The sequence below is a fragment of the Antedon mediterranea genome, chromosome 4, assembly GCF_964355755.1.
Source record: "Antedon mediterranea chromosome 4, ecAntMedi1.1, whole genome shotgun sequence".
NCBI classification, from domain to species: Eukaryota; Metazoa; Echinodermata; class Crinoidea; order Comatulida; family Antedonidae; genus Antedon; species Antedon mediterranea.
In genome coordinates this window covers 36,177,087-36,192,472 of record NC_092673.1, presented here as the reverse complement: position 1 = coordinate 36,192,472, position 15,386 = coordinate 36,177,087, and the positions used below count along the sequence as shown (strand labels likewise).

The 15,386-nt window shown below is 33.1% G+C and overlaps 1 protein-coding gene across 2 annotated transcripts; it reads right to left on the bottom strand.

The window, feature by feature from the left end:
* Positions 1–6: 6 nt before the first annotated feature.
* LOC140047472 (peroxisome proliferator-activated receptor alpha-like) lies at positions 7–15,386 on the bottom strand. 2 transcript variants are annotated; one of them, XM_072092516.1, is made up of 6 exons: positions 15,209–15,386; positions 11,127–11,230; positions 10,575–10,725; positions 8,268–8,476; positions 3,670–4,060; positions 7–3,020 (listed from the first exon to the last, which is right to left on the bottom strand). In XM_072092516.1, exons 1-6 carry the CDS (start codon positions 15,231–15,233, stop codon positions 2,773–2,775), a joined length of 1,128 nt encoding a protein of 375 aa, XP_071948617.1. In that variant the 5' UTR covers positions 15,234–15,386; the 3' UTR covers positions 7–2,772. The 2 variants fall into 2 exon arrangements, with proteins under 2 accessions (XP_071948617.1, XP_071948619.1); XM_072092518.1 differs by lacking the exons at positions 10,575–10,725; positions 11,127–11,230; positions 15,209–15,386 and adding an exon at positions 8,709–8,773.

The following is a 15,386-nucleotide window of genomic DNA, read 5'->3' as shown; positions in this document are numbered from 1 at the left end:
ATTTTACGAGTTATTTAATGACTTATAATAGAGCAGTCAATCTTTCAACAAGTGAAATATTCTCTGCATACAATGAATGCGAACATTCATTACTGTAATTGTTTTATAACTTTTATTCAATTTATCCATCCTAAATCATCGACGAAAGCTAAGCCATTAAAAACCATGCTACAACTTAGTAGAACATTTATCAACCGCGCACACTACAGGTTGATTTTAAAAACCATACTAAAACTTGGTAAAACAGTGCGCACACTACAGGCTGATTTTAAAAACCATGCTACAACTTAGTAGAACAGTGCGCACACTACAGGTTGATTAAAAAAACCATGCTACAACTTAGTAGAACAGTACGCACACTACAGTTTGATTTTAAAAACCATGCTACAACTTAGTAGAACAGTGCGCACACTACAGGTTGATTTAAAAACCATGCTACAACTTAGTAGAACAGTACGCCCACTACAGGTTGATTTTAAAAACCATGCTACAACTTAGTAGAACAGTGCGCACACTACAGGTTGATTAAAAAAACCATGCTACAACTTAGTAGAACAGTACGCACACTACAGTTTGATTTTAAAAACCATGCTACAACTTAGTAGAACAGTGCGCACACTACAGGTTGATTTAAAAACCATGCTACAACTTAGTAGAACAGTACGCCCACTACAGGTTGATTTTAAAAACCATGCTACAACTTATTAGAACAGTACGCCCACTACAGGTTGATTTTAAAAACCATGCTACAACTTAGTAGAACAGTGCGCACACTACAGGTTGATTAAAAAAACCATGCTACAACTTAGTAGAACAGTGCGCACACTACAGGTTGATTTTAAAAACAATGCTACAACTTAGTAGAACAGTACGCACACTACAGGTTGATTTAAAAACAATGCTACAACTTAGTAGAACAGTACGCACACTACAGGTTGATTTAAAAACAATGCTACAACTTAGTAGAACAGTACGCACACTACAGGTTGATTTAAAAACAATGCTACAACTTAGTAGAACAGTACGCACACTACAGGTTGATTTAAAAAACAATGCTACAACTTAGTAGAACAGTACGCACACTACAGGTTGATTTAAAAAACAATGCTACAACTTAGTAGAACAGTACGCACACTACAGGTTGATTTAAAAAACAATGCTACAACTTAGTAGAACAGTACGCACACTACAGGTTGATTTTAAAAACAATGCTACAACTTAGTAGAACAGTAAATATCAACTGCACACACTACAGGTTAAATTTTGACTATGGATCAGCCACCAACCTCACATGGAAACAAAATGTTCAAAGCATTATATAATCACTTTTCAGTTAGGTAAAACTAAAATACCAAATCACATGTGATTTAACCAATCAAATTGCAAGAATACAAACATATGTGTAATGATCTACAAGAATATACATACTTTAAGTGTAAAAAAACAGACAGACATACAGACCATTGCATGGTATAATTGATGCTAACAGACAGGCATGTGACAACATGACAACCTGAGGATGTGCGCTTCAGTTAAACATTGATGCTTTTAAATTTCTTTCACATTGTTTTAAATGCATAAACATGACCCAGCTACAGGTAAGATGCAACCCTTTAAATATATTAATTATACGTATAGTAATAATCATAATTATAATATATGAATAACTTCCAAAATACAAAAAGAGATCACCACAAACCCTGTATTACAAAAAAAACTTTTTCTACTGTATAATATTTTACCAATTTTATTTAAATATGCCATTTTATGAAAACATAAAAATAAAAAGGCACATGAAAAAATATCTAACAAATAATAATATGCATGTAAAGTGTGTTTATATCTGGTTTTAATATAGTACACCCTTATCTGTCAATACATAAATTCAGGTAGCATGTACATGTTACCACTTTTGTTAATCCCTTGCATCAATACAACACACAGATTTTTATATACTGCATATACCATTATATTATAAATGTCATAAGCATATATTCGAAATACCCTTATTACCTATAGGTTAAAGATGTATTGTCCCTTTGACTAATTAAAAAAAAATATTTTTTTTATATTTTGAAAAAAAGTGGGTCATTTTGAAGTATCATTAGTTATTAACGTGACGTTCACCAAAAATGAGTCGAAAAAAAAAATAATTTAACCGAAATACAGACGTTTTTTTGTTCAAAAAATAACTTTGACTTCCAGTCAAAGTTTTCGATCAAAACATATCTCATAATGCAACGTGCTTGTTTGGGTACTCTGTATGCATAATTATAAAACTTCTTTGCGATCTGAGTGAAAACACCTTCTCAACTGCGACGAGTTGTAAACAATCCTAATTAGCGTCATGCATAATGCATACTAATGGTTTCACATCTTTGTTTACTTTCACACGTGACGATTTTCCAGACGAAATGTAATCAAATTAATTTACCTGTTAATTACGTAAACTTGTTGTTTTTGACTCGAATTTTCGACTTAAAGTGAATAACTTTAATATTACTTTGATATGGCCAATTTAAATTTAGAATATTTTTTTTTCATTTTTTGTGTTTCAAGGGACAATACATCTTTAACAAATGCTAAGTTTAAGGGAAACATTTTATAACTTGTAGTTTTAACTGTTGGAACTCAATCCTCTGATATAAAGTTAAATTGTCAGATTTATATACAAAAAAATTATGGTTGATTATTGGAACAAGCAGGTATTAAAATAGCTGAATAAATGAAAGAAAAACCAAATACAAAATGTAAATTGAAAATTAAAATAGGTCATAAGCCATAGATTTCTTTCATGAGTGGTGTGGGGCCTGTATATCTAGGATCATCCATCAACATCATTTGTCTAACTTGCTCAACATGCTCCGGAACTAACTCGCGTAAATCTACAAGTTTTATTAAAAGTCTCGGAAGAACCAATGAGTTGCCAGGGTGGTTTTGACGTAGTTCTAATTGCAAAGCTTCCAAAATTGTTTCTTGCATTTGTTCAACTCGGTTTCTCTCTACAAGATCGTCTCGATCTAACAAAGGAGAGAAAAAGAAAATTGTTATCAGTAAATTGGTTAATAGGTAATTAACAATACTGATCTGAGTACACAATCAATGAATCAACACATTGGTTAAACTATATCTGCTGCCACCATGCCATTGTCTGCTAAATTAATGTAATCATTGATTTAACAGACATAGCATTGCCATTTGATTGCTAGATTCTATATCATTGATAATTCCAAAAAAATTTCAATTGATATTTTTTTTTTTTTTTTTACAAATATTGAGGTAAATCGCTGTCTAAATCCTAGTGAACGGAGCATATTAATAAATGGGGCATATTAACCTAAAACACCAGGCTAATGAGAAATAACTGTTGTTATGAATACCAACTAACAAGGTAACCTTTAAGCAGGTTGTATTTGTTTACATAATATCAGTGTTTTGTATTGAATATGATTTGTTTAAAGTAGAATGGCAGATCAGGTATATGGGCTTCTAGACAAAGGTTAAATCAAACAAACAAGCAAGCAAAAGCATGCATCAAATGTAAACATTCTAGCCAATTAAATATGAAGTTAGTAACCTATAACAAACTCTGTGAACTGTAGTATGTATGTAAACCATACAATTAAAAATATATATATATTGGAAAAAAAATAAAAACACTCAAATTACCAGGTGCCGCAAGAGCTAGTACACAGAATAAGGATAACTCTCGATCTGTTAAATTCAACTTGTTCATCTTCTCAAAAAAGCGAAATTTTGTTGAGAAAAACATGACATCTAAATCTTCTAGCACCTGACGTCTGAAATACACTCCATCAGTTGGAAACCAGAGTCCATCAGCTGTGTACCGTGATGAGGTTGCAATCATAGCAAGTTCAAACCCAGAATGTTTCAAAAGTGCTACTTGATCGTTTATATCAAGCATTCTAAATTCAGGAAGTTTCTTTGCAAATTTTGCAAGACTTTCAACAGCAGCATGTAAAGCACCAATACAGAAATGTGATATATCGTTGAGTTGTGTAAGTTCCCGCATTGGTTTACTTGCAATAGTAGGGTCACCCTAAAACAAAAATCACTTTGACGAATTATAGCTGATCATTTTTAAAATTTTACTGATATTTATTTTTTTTTTAAACATGCACATACGTTAAATATGACCGCAAAATATTGATTTTGCAATCCTATTACCGGATGCATATATGGTGCTTATTGGTGCCTATTATGTGTCATAGAATATATACTCTATACGGTACAGTGTACTGTACAGTATAACTATATACAGTGTAACATGGGTGAAATTACGGGAACCACACCATGTTCTAATTTTTTGGTATGATGACGTCAAAATAAACTTGAAGATCACAATTTTAAAAGATAATGAATTGAGCCAAAAATTTGGAAGAAAATTTGCCGCGTATAAGGGCACTGCGCGCTCTTTGAAATTTGTATAAATTTGAGGAAAGAGAGAAAAAAACTACTTTTAACTTCAACTGGCCATTTCATAACGTCACAACATCCCATAGGCTTAATTTTTATATGAATTCATATCTACATATCAGCTTTTATAATATATTATAATCATCAAGGTCACCTTTAATTCTGAAGAGCTGTAAGATATTCAAAAATATGGTGTAGGTGAAATTACACGACCTAAGTTATTCAAGTTTTTACGCCATCAAAATGAAAATCTTGACAACTCATGAGAAAGATAATTAATTGAGCAATCATATACTAAAATTTGAGTGAAAATCAGGCACAAAATAACCGAGATGCGCTCTGTTGCATATGATAATCTATGATGAAAGAGAAAAAACCTAATTTTTTAATTCAAGTGGCCATTTGATGACGTCACAACATTTTGTATGTAAAATAGGTATATGAATTCATATATACAACTCAATGGCTTCCAGAATAAGTTTAAAAAATTGGGAGTCTTCGTACATTCGGAAGAATTATTTTCATTTTAAAAATGCCTTAATTATTTTAGCACTTTTATGCAATTAATGTCAATGAATTCATATCTACAACTCAATGGCTTCCAGAATCAGTTTTAAAAATTGGGGGTCTTCGTACATTTGGAAGAATTATTTTCATTTTAAAAATGCCTTATTTTCAGCACTTTTATGCAATTAATGTGCGCATTTTGTCATTTTTAACCTGCTCGTATAGCGTTATTTTAAGTCGGAACGGACTCAAATTTGGTCAATGTACTAAGGATGGTGAGTAGAATGCGATTTGTACAAAAAATTGTAATTTAAAGTTTTTTAAGTATCGCTTGTGCAAAAACATGTTTTTGGGCAGTAATTTTTTAAAGCACGCAAATGGCCTAATTCATGCTCTAAATTGATCAAAATTAATTTTGAGATTTTTGTGATTAATAACATTTTACTTTTTGAAATAACTGACACACAAAATCTGTATTCTAAAAGATCACCTAATTATCACAAAGATTAGGAATGTAAATGAAGAAAAATTTAGAAGTTCTGTTTCACTGATAAACATAAAGGTTTACACTGGACCATTAAATTATTACTTTTCATTTTGCAGCTGGTTCCAGACACCAAGCCACAGCCCGGCCAGCTGCATTTGTTTATAAAACACAAGTAGAAGCGCCAAATAAAGAAGTATTGATTGATAAAAAGTGAATTTAGTTAAATGACACCCCTAGAGGACCGGAAATGGTACTCTCATACATAATACTGTAGAACAAATTTTCAATTAGTGATTATTATTAAAAGCAATAGTTGTACGTCTAATACATCAAATTATAAGAACTTAACTACAGTCTGTGGATTGTCAGAGATGTGTTTTTTTTTTAGAGGATGTGGGCATGTGGGGTTTGCTATTTCCCACACAAGCATTTTGTGTACACTTAACCTATGCATATAGTCATCTGAGAAGACTCAATCTACCACCAGAACCATGGAATGAGTGAGTCTCGACACCCTTGCTGTACAGCTATGATTTTTACGGTTCCACTGCCTTAACTGCTCAGTCACTCACTCAGGTATTATAAAATTAAGATAAATATAAACACATCTAATCATAGTTTTACACAGCTAGTATGTCAACATGTACAAAAACACACAAAACTATCAAACAAAAGCTAATATTTAAGTTGAAATGGTATTGAACATAAAACTGGATTACAATGCAGAAAGCTTCCTCATAAAATCGTTGATGACCGACTATGACCTTTCAGTGTTTTCTGCCAGGTTCAACAAATTTAGGTCACGACTTGGAATACAGGATTGGAAAGAGGAAGCTTTTCCACGCTTTATTGAATTCATACCACCATTCTAAAGCTTCTTTCAGGAAATGTTTAGACATGATTATAATATTGTAAGATTAAAAAGGTGAGTGGTCAACACAAATATCACTGACATAATATGAAGGTCAACTACCTCTATTCTCATTCAAATGTGTGATGTAGGTGGTATACGAAACAACGATGTTAGAAATAAATCATTTTTTTATTTCACTACCTAATGCTAAGCCAATGATGATGAATGTTATTGTTTGTTTTAAGAATTTCACATACGGTAAAAGGAATCAGAGAATCATAGGCCGACAAAAATGTTCACAACTAAAATCCTATAGTTTCGCCTCATAAAATTTTTCACCGAATGAAAATATTTATTCTTAAATCCCCTAATATAAAAACATTCATTAATTGTTTTATATCACACCCAAGAGGGGCTAGGCTTAAACCACAATTGACCATAGTTGCCATTTCTGGCATTATTTGGAGGCCCACAGCATCTGGAATGCAGCGGCATTATTTAGCCATTTTTAGCATAATCTGACATAATTTTGTGTTTTTTTTAACAACCCAAAAACAATATACCACAGAACAAGAATAATATTTAAATTTTTAATCTTGCAATTTCGTGCATATTACCTTGTACAATACCATATCGTACAAAACAGGTCTGTCAGGTTTTTTCCATACAATAGTTCCTCTATCCTTCATTTCATTTCGGATCGAGTCTTCGGATAGGAAGGCTGCTCACAAACTACTGTGTGTGCACGATAGGCAGCACACGGTTGTTTTCGTACATAAGTTGGGGACCCCTCATGAAACGTCACAAAATAAACATGAATAATTCATCAGTTAAATGTTCTTGTTCCGTGTGCACCCAAGCGTATAGCAACAAGAAGTGATTACACAACTGTGATACGATTCTAGGCCTATCTCTGCTGTGGTTGCGGCGTGCAATTTCATAAAAGAATAGCGGCGTTTTGTGTGGATTGTCGAAATAATCAGCCTTTAGTTTGGTGTTTTTAATAGAATTTATTACTAAAGAATTACGTGTTAAAATTATAGTTTCTATTAATACTATTAGGCCTAATTATTAGTCTCTAAACCCATGTCTATTCTAGTAGTCCGTGTGTGTGTGTTAGGTATGACACAGTCCGAGTAATAAGTCAGCAAAATTAAACAATTACATTACACAAAAATACATTTATTATTCCATCTCATGTGTCCATATACACGGATTTTTAAAGTTCCTTTGAGTAAAGGCATATTGTTTGATAATAAAATACAGTACAAAAATTATACACATTCTTGGGTCTAAGCTTTTTTACTACTTAGTTGAATGTGTCTTGCCTAGCTGTCGATTAGCCTCGACACATTTTGCATAGTGGTGTGTGTAAAGAAGAGTGCGCAAAGGCAATCACGTGAATTGACCTAGAATCCTAGGCCTACTGTAGAAAGTATCGTATCGCAGTTGTAATCACTTGTTGGTATACGCTTGGGTGCACACGGAACAACAAATTTAACTGATGAATTATTCATGTTTATTCTGTGACGTTTCATGAGGAGTACGAAAAAAAAAATCACAGGCAGCACAACGAAGCCTACAGAGCCTAACCGCAATTGAGCAATTATGTTGCTGTATTTCAGAGATCATGCAGGTTTGGATCCCCAGAAGTAGAGACAATTGAACGAAACCATTATGAAAGGGGTTTTGTTTTTTCAGTTCGCAATTATATATTTACATCCCTCCCCCAACCCTTAAAAGGGCAATTTATGGTAACCTAGCAGCTCTAATCGTCTCTATATTTCATATTAAGTGCCATTTCCGGGCATCGTAGCAGCCCTATTCTCCAAAAAGCTCAGAACATATGTGCTATTTCCGAACATATTTCATCTCTAAATTAAAAATATGGGGGGTGGGGGAGATTTGTATCGTTTGCAATTACCATTTTACATGATTTGACACAATTTTAGACTAGAAGAATGAGCCTACTTATGTACTTACCTCTTCAATTTTGAATTTAGTTGTTCTGCCTGTTGGTAAAGGAGCAAATCTCTCAACCCAAATTTCCTTGAAGGCTTCATAGATTCTATCTGTAATTGACCTCAGCTCAATCTTCTTTTTGTCTTCCTCAGTTGCAAGATTTTCTTCTTGACTCAATTCTTCCATCAGTTTTAATCGCTCCTCTCTTGGCATCCTACCAAATCTTGAAGCTAGATAACAAATTATATAAAACCAGGTTATTAAAAAAAAAGAACATTTACTTTAAAATGAATAAAATTGGTTCCACTCTATGTGCCTTTGTGAATAAAGAAGAAAACGACTTCACAAAACAGCATGTATGAAACATAACGAAGAATAGAAAATGTGGCTGTTTTTTTTAAGTCTTCTACATTAAATTTAGCAACAATTTTAGCAAGAACAATCCAATACTGTATGCTCTACCTTCTTCAACAAGTTTATTCAAAATAGATGCGTTTAAAATTGTCATCATGTCCATAGGCCATGGATAGTTGATATTGCCTAATTCGTCAGCTGGACTTCAGAATGGCCTAGCTTGCTAGCTTCTTTTAACAAGTGAGCTTTCTCATCAATTAGTTTGTGTGTTTTATTAATTTGCAGACTGATATGAGAGGATGAACTTTGTAGCCTGAATATTTACTTCTTGAATGAACCAGGTCACACATAACGATGAGATCATTTCTTTAATTATTTGAATATGGTTTACAGTTTACACAATATAACTATTTACACAATGTATTGCACTATATTTAAACATTCCAGAGGGTCCACAAACATGAGAGCAGCAACAAAATACCAGGTTTATCGTCATTTTTTTAAATTATCTGATTCCAACATGCAGTAGTTTCAAACACCAAACAATGTAAAGATATATAACGTATATACTTCCAAAATTTGATAGATGCACGCAATCTATACATTCAACATGTTCTCATTCCTGTACAATGTACAGAGTTTTTGTTGTTCCTTCTTGCAAGCAATCTATACATTCAACATGTTCTCATTCCTGTACAATGTACAGAGTTTTTGTTGTTCCTTCTTGCAAGCAATAGCAACTCTTTGACTGATTGTGTTTTAGTACCAAACTCCAACCATAATGTAAAGAGAAGAAACCATTCAACTTTTTATAAAGGTCTAGAAAATAATAAACCATTGCTGCAAACCATTCTGTTGACAGTATTTTAGTATTGTGTGGTAAGTTTATGATAAATAAAGCCATTCATGATGGATTGGTATACCTTTGACCTACAATGACCAGAACAAGGCCCACTCATCTAACACAATCTCAGCAATTAAATACCTACACCACTAACTATTGCACTATAAACCAGTTTAATAGGTAACAGTTCATGTTTGCCATCTTTTAGCATCTTCCTAAAACCAACTACTTCAAATTATTTCTCTTTCACATGGACACAATTGTATAAACATTGTTTAATTAGAAAATAAATCAGAATATAGAGAATAAAATGGGACAGATGGAGTTCATACAACCTAAGACATTATTAATGAAGCGAGACAACAAAATTAAAACAACACCAAAACAAGTCCAGAGTTACTATGCTAAAGTGCAGCCCTATTAAATCAGTGTTACCTTTTACCTATAACGTTATAAACAGTAGTATAGAAAGATGATGGTAAATATCATTTTACTTTTATTTCGGAAACGGACGTTCATAGTTACAAAATCAATTGCATAGATTAGTTTAAATAAAAAAAGGCAGACACACAAAAAAACGATCATCTCAGGATCTCCATCATGTTGTCATGAATGAGCCTGGATTATTCAAATGATGATGCCATTATCACCGGCCGGTTTAGAATTTATTCTGTGCCTGTGATGTTTATATATATCTGCATATCAAGCAGAAGGTTCCGGGTTCGAGTCTCGGTTGGGGGGACTTTTTCTAATTCTCACAGATTTCATCATCTTTATCGTTTCAAATTAGTTAAAATTTTTAATTTCAGTATATCATCGCGCGGTTTACAATTATTGTTCTTTGCCTGATGTGTTTATATATATATAATATATTATATATATATATATATATATATATAATATATTATATATATAATATATTTGTTTGAATAGTAACATTTATATGGTGCAGATAACTCCTTTTTTCCGTGTATATATATATTTGGTACTTTAAAAATATATATAATATATAAGGCCTATAAAACTAATACCAGCACTACTTTAGAAAAAGAAAGATTTGGGGTTTACCTACAGTATTGTTTAATAAACTTAATTATTGATATAACTTAATAAATAGAATAATAACATACCATCATGAGACATTCCTACAGTGAGACACTTTTGAAATCTACAGAATTGGCATTTATTACGAGTTGCTACGTTTATTTTACATGGTTCAGATTTATAGAACGGGCACTGCTTGTAAACCAGTTTCATACGATGGGTTCGCCGGAAGAATCCCTGCAAAAAAAGTAAACATTTAAATAAATGTTTTTATAAAATAATGCATATGAATAAATGTCCACTTTTTCAAATCAGATTTTTTTATTTTTGATGAATTTTTTGCCAGAATATGTGAATGAAATTTACCATTTCCAGCAACTAAATTTGCTTCCCCCAACCATGGAGAAGGGGGACAGTGGCTCAAATACTACTTCAATAATAATATTTCATTCACATTCAATTCAAACATTTCATTCAAAGCATTTCATTCACACTGCGTCATGTAATTCATATTGATGCATTTCATTCACATATCGCGTCATAAAATTCATCCAATGTTGCGTAAACGGTGTTCCATAGATATAATAGTATGTACATCAATGTCAATTTTGATCAATATAAAAAGTACTTTATCTTACCTTACAACCTTCACAAGAATGTACTCCATAGTGAAATCCAGAGGCTTTATCCCCACATACACGACATTTCATTGGTAGATCTACATTATCAAAATTATGTGACCCTAAAAAAAGAAACAAATATACCATAACATAAAAACAATATGAGTAATATTAACAAAAAAATAAAAAAAATCAATTCCAAATGAATGATTTGGACCCCCATTATCAGGCATGTAGGTGTGTGGTTGGTTTGTACAGTATGTTATTCACCAGGCATGTAGGTGTGTGGTTGGTGTGTACAGTATGTTGTTCACCAGGCATGTAGGTGTGTGGTTGGTGTGTACAGTATGTTGTTCACCAGGCATGTAGGTGTGTGGTTGGTGTGTACAGTATGTTGTTCACCAGGCATGTAGGTGTGTGGTTGGTGTGTACAGTATGTTGTTCACCAGGCATGTAGGTGTGTGGTTGGTGTGTACAGTATGTTGTTCACCAGGCATGTAGGTGTGTGGTTGGTGTGTACAGTATGTTGTTCACCAGGCATGTAGGTGTGAGGTTGGTGTGTACAGTATGTTGTTCACCGGGCTAGCCGCATGTGTGTGGTTGGTGTGTACAGTATGTTGTTCACCAGGCATGTAGGTGTGAGGTTGGTGTGTACAGTATGTTGTTCACCAGGCATGTAGGTGTGTGGTTGGTGTGTACAGTATGTTGTTCACCAGGCATGTAGGTGTGAGGTTGGTGTGTACAGTATGTTGTTCACCAGGCATGTAGGTGTGAGGTTGGTGTGTACAGTATGTTGTTCACCAGGCATGTAGGTGTGAGGTTGGTTTGTACAGTATGTTGTTCACCAGGCATGTAGGTGTGAGGTTGGTGTGTACAGTATGTTGTTCACCAGGCATGTAGGTGTGTGGTTGGTGTGTACAGTATGTTGTTCACCAGGCATGTAGGTGTGAGGTTGGTGTGTACAGTATGTTGTTCACCAGGCATGTAGGTGTGAGGTTGGTGTGTACAGTATGTTGTTCACCAGGCATGTAGGTGTGTGGTTGGTGTGTACAGTATGTTGTTCACCAGGCATGTAGGTGTGAGGTTGGTGTGTACAGTATGTTGTTCACCAGGCATGTAGGTGTGAGGTTGGTGTGTACAGTATGTTGTTCACCGGGCATGTGTGTGGTTGGTGTGTACAGTATGTTGTTCACCAGGCATGTAGGTGTGAGGTTGGTGTGTACAGTATGTTGTTCACCGGGCATGTAGGTGTGAGGTGGGTTTGTACAGTATGTTATTCACCCGGCATGTAGGTGTGTGGTTGGTGTGTACAGTATGTTGTTCACCGGGCTAGCCGCATGTGTGTGGTTGGTGTGTACAGTATGTTGTTCACCAGGCATGTAGGTGTGAGGTTGGTGTGTACATCTTCTAAAGTATCAGGCTCAAAGAAAAATTCATATAAAATGAGTTTAAGACATTTCAATATACTTTAAAGTAAGTTTGTTTGTTTTTGTTTGTTTTATTCGGTACAATCAACATACCAAGGATTACCCATAAAGCTAAAAAGCTTTGGGCAATGGGGTCCTTATAGCAAAAACATAGACAAATTCACAAAAAGCATGAGTGTAGCTATGCACATTACTAAGATATTGTTTAAAGTTGCCCTACAATATTGTATACAGTAGTTACAAAATAAGGACTAGCCATGCTTACTACAGTACTGTAAAACAATCCTCAGATAAAGATTTATTTTTGTAACCACTTAGTATAATTAGTTCTAATATATAATTCACAAATTAGCATAAAGTTGAATGTCTACAAAAATACATGAGATGACAGGCCATCTGCCTACTACTACAGTAGTAGGAACATGTACATACTGTTACAAGAGTAGTTCATACATTGACTGTAAAACAAGTTGGAGAAATCAATGACACCCAAATACAGTACTTATACTCATGTACATACTGTTACAAGAGTAGTTCATACATTGACTGTAAAACAAGTTGGAGAAATCAATGAAACCCAAAATACAGTACTTATACTCATGTACATACTGTTACAAGAGTAGTTCACACATTGACTGTAAAACAAGTTGGAGAAATCAATGACACCCAAATACAGTACTTACTCAACTGGAGTGCTGGACTTTCACTTCTAACAACAACACTTTCCAGTAATTGCAACATTTCCTCCTCTGACAATTTTTAAATCATGTAAATTTATTATAATTAACAACTTTGCTATGTTTAGCTAACTACCAATCTAGACAGACACATCACAAGTCAGGCCTACAATACTGAAACAGTCACTGAACCTTGGACCATCTCTATCTATAAACACAGTAAATTATCCATCTATGGCACTTCAAACTATTGCTAAAATAAACAAAGATAAGCCCATACTGACTGGGATAAATTAGGGCCATTCCATTTCAGTTTGCAGTAGGAGTTTCTATGTTAAGAATGTAACATACAAACTATTACCAGCATCCTTCCTTATTATAAACATTGTAATGTAAAATTAGTGATAAAATTACAAGCTGTATTAGGTCTGCAGGTCATTCGGTCAACGGTGAAAGACTGTACAGAGTATCACATTCATAACGTAATGTATGTATAGATCATCAACACTCTATGTAAAAAGAATTTGCTTGGCCGATCAACAAATTAGTTAATTATACCTTTAAGTGTTTTTAAAAAAACTATAAGATTTAAGATAAAAATTTATATAATTGATGGAATTGTACTTTTAGTGGTTGGCATGCTTATCTTACTAAAATTCCAGAATTATTTCTCTGAGTTAACTACAGTATTTTATTTTATTTAAGTTTTAATTTACAAAAATTGATATAAAAAGTAAAAAACATATAGGCAAATTATCAAATAGACTATCATTTTTGTTATAGTGTGAAATTAAAGTGTTAAAAAAATAAATAGATTACTATAAATTTAGGAACTGGTACCGTAAATATTGTATTTAAATGAGCAGTCCCCAAAAAAGAAACACATTGACACATTGACTATCTCAATAACATTGAAAAGTAGGAAAACAAATGCTGTTACAATGTGCTACTCACATTTTTCACTATTTAAAGATGCATTGTCCCCCGAAAACATGAAAAATTAAAAAAATTATAATTTGAATAGCCTACAATATTTCACAGTTTTTAATAAAGTTGATCTTTTCACTTATAAAAAGACAACATAAATGTTTATTGAATTCAACAAGAAACCCATTGACTTCCCGTTGACTATTTTTTGCTTTAAATTAGTTTTTCAGGTAAATATTTATTTTTTGGATCCAATTATTATTATTTTATTATTATGTGAAATTAAAACAAAATTTCAATTGTACAAATTGTTTGATCTGTCAACTTTTTTTTCTTTGGATGGCAATAAATATTACAATTACAAAAAAAAGGGGGGGGGGGACAATTATTTTTAACCAAAATCATTGTTTAATCATGAACAATGCTCAATTTATTAACTTCTAAACTAGTCACAAGTTTGGGTTTTTACACAATTTTAACTTGGTCACATACAAAATCTTAGTTCAATCTAGACCCAACAATTCAAAATTTCTAACAATGTTGATCAAGATATCATTTTTTTCTGTGCACACTATTACAATTCCTTGCTATTACTATTTCTAAATCCATTGTATTTGTACCAACTTAAATAATATTTTTCACATAGGGTCTTCAAATTTTGTTATCCAAAAAGAAATTACATTGAGCTCATAGTTTGAAAATATAAGTATAGAATAAAAATAGTGTTAAAATAAACCATTTATTTCAAAATTATAATTTTTAGGCCGACCGCATTTCTGCTCCCCAAACTGTTTAAATTTGTGGTTGGTTGTTAACAGAAAAAGTTAAAATGACCCAAGACCCAAAGTGATCAGACAGTCCATCAACTGTCAATCAAATAACCATCATTCAGCTAAAAGTTGCACAGCGATAACCAGTTAAATGGCGACAATCATTTTGGTGTTTAATCGTTAATTTGTCCTGTTTCTGCTGCCAAGAATCTGGGGTTAAAGTATTAACACGGTAACCAGTTATTTTTTGGCAGCAGAAACAGGACCATAATAAAAAAATATAAATATTGTTGTCTTACCTGGCATAATCAATGCTGTAGACATTGTAACTTTTGGTCTTAAAACATGAAAACCATATGTTGAAGGTGAGATCAAACAACGAGATGCCTGTATCTATCATCAATCACTTTTCACCTAATAACTTCTCCTCATGAATATTCAACTTCAATAAATATTCATTATGATTAATATGTCAGC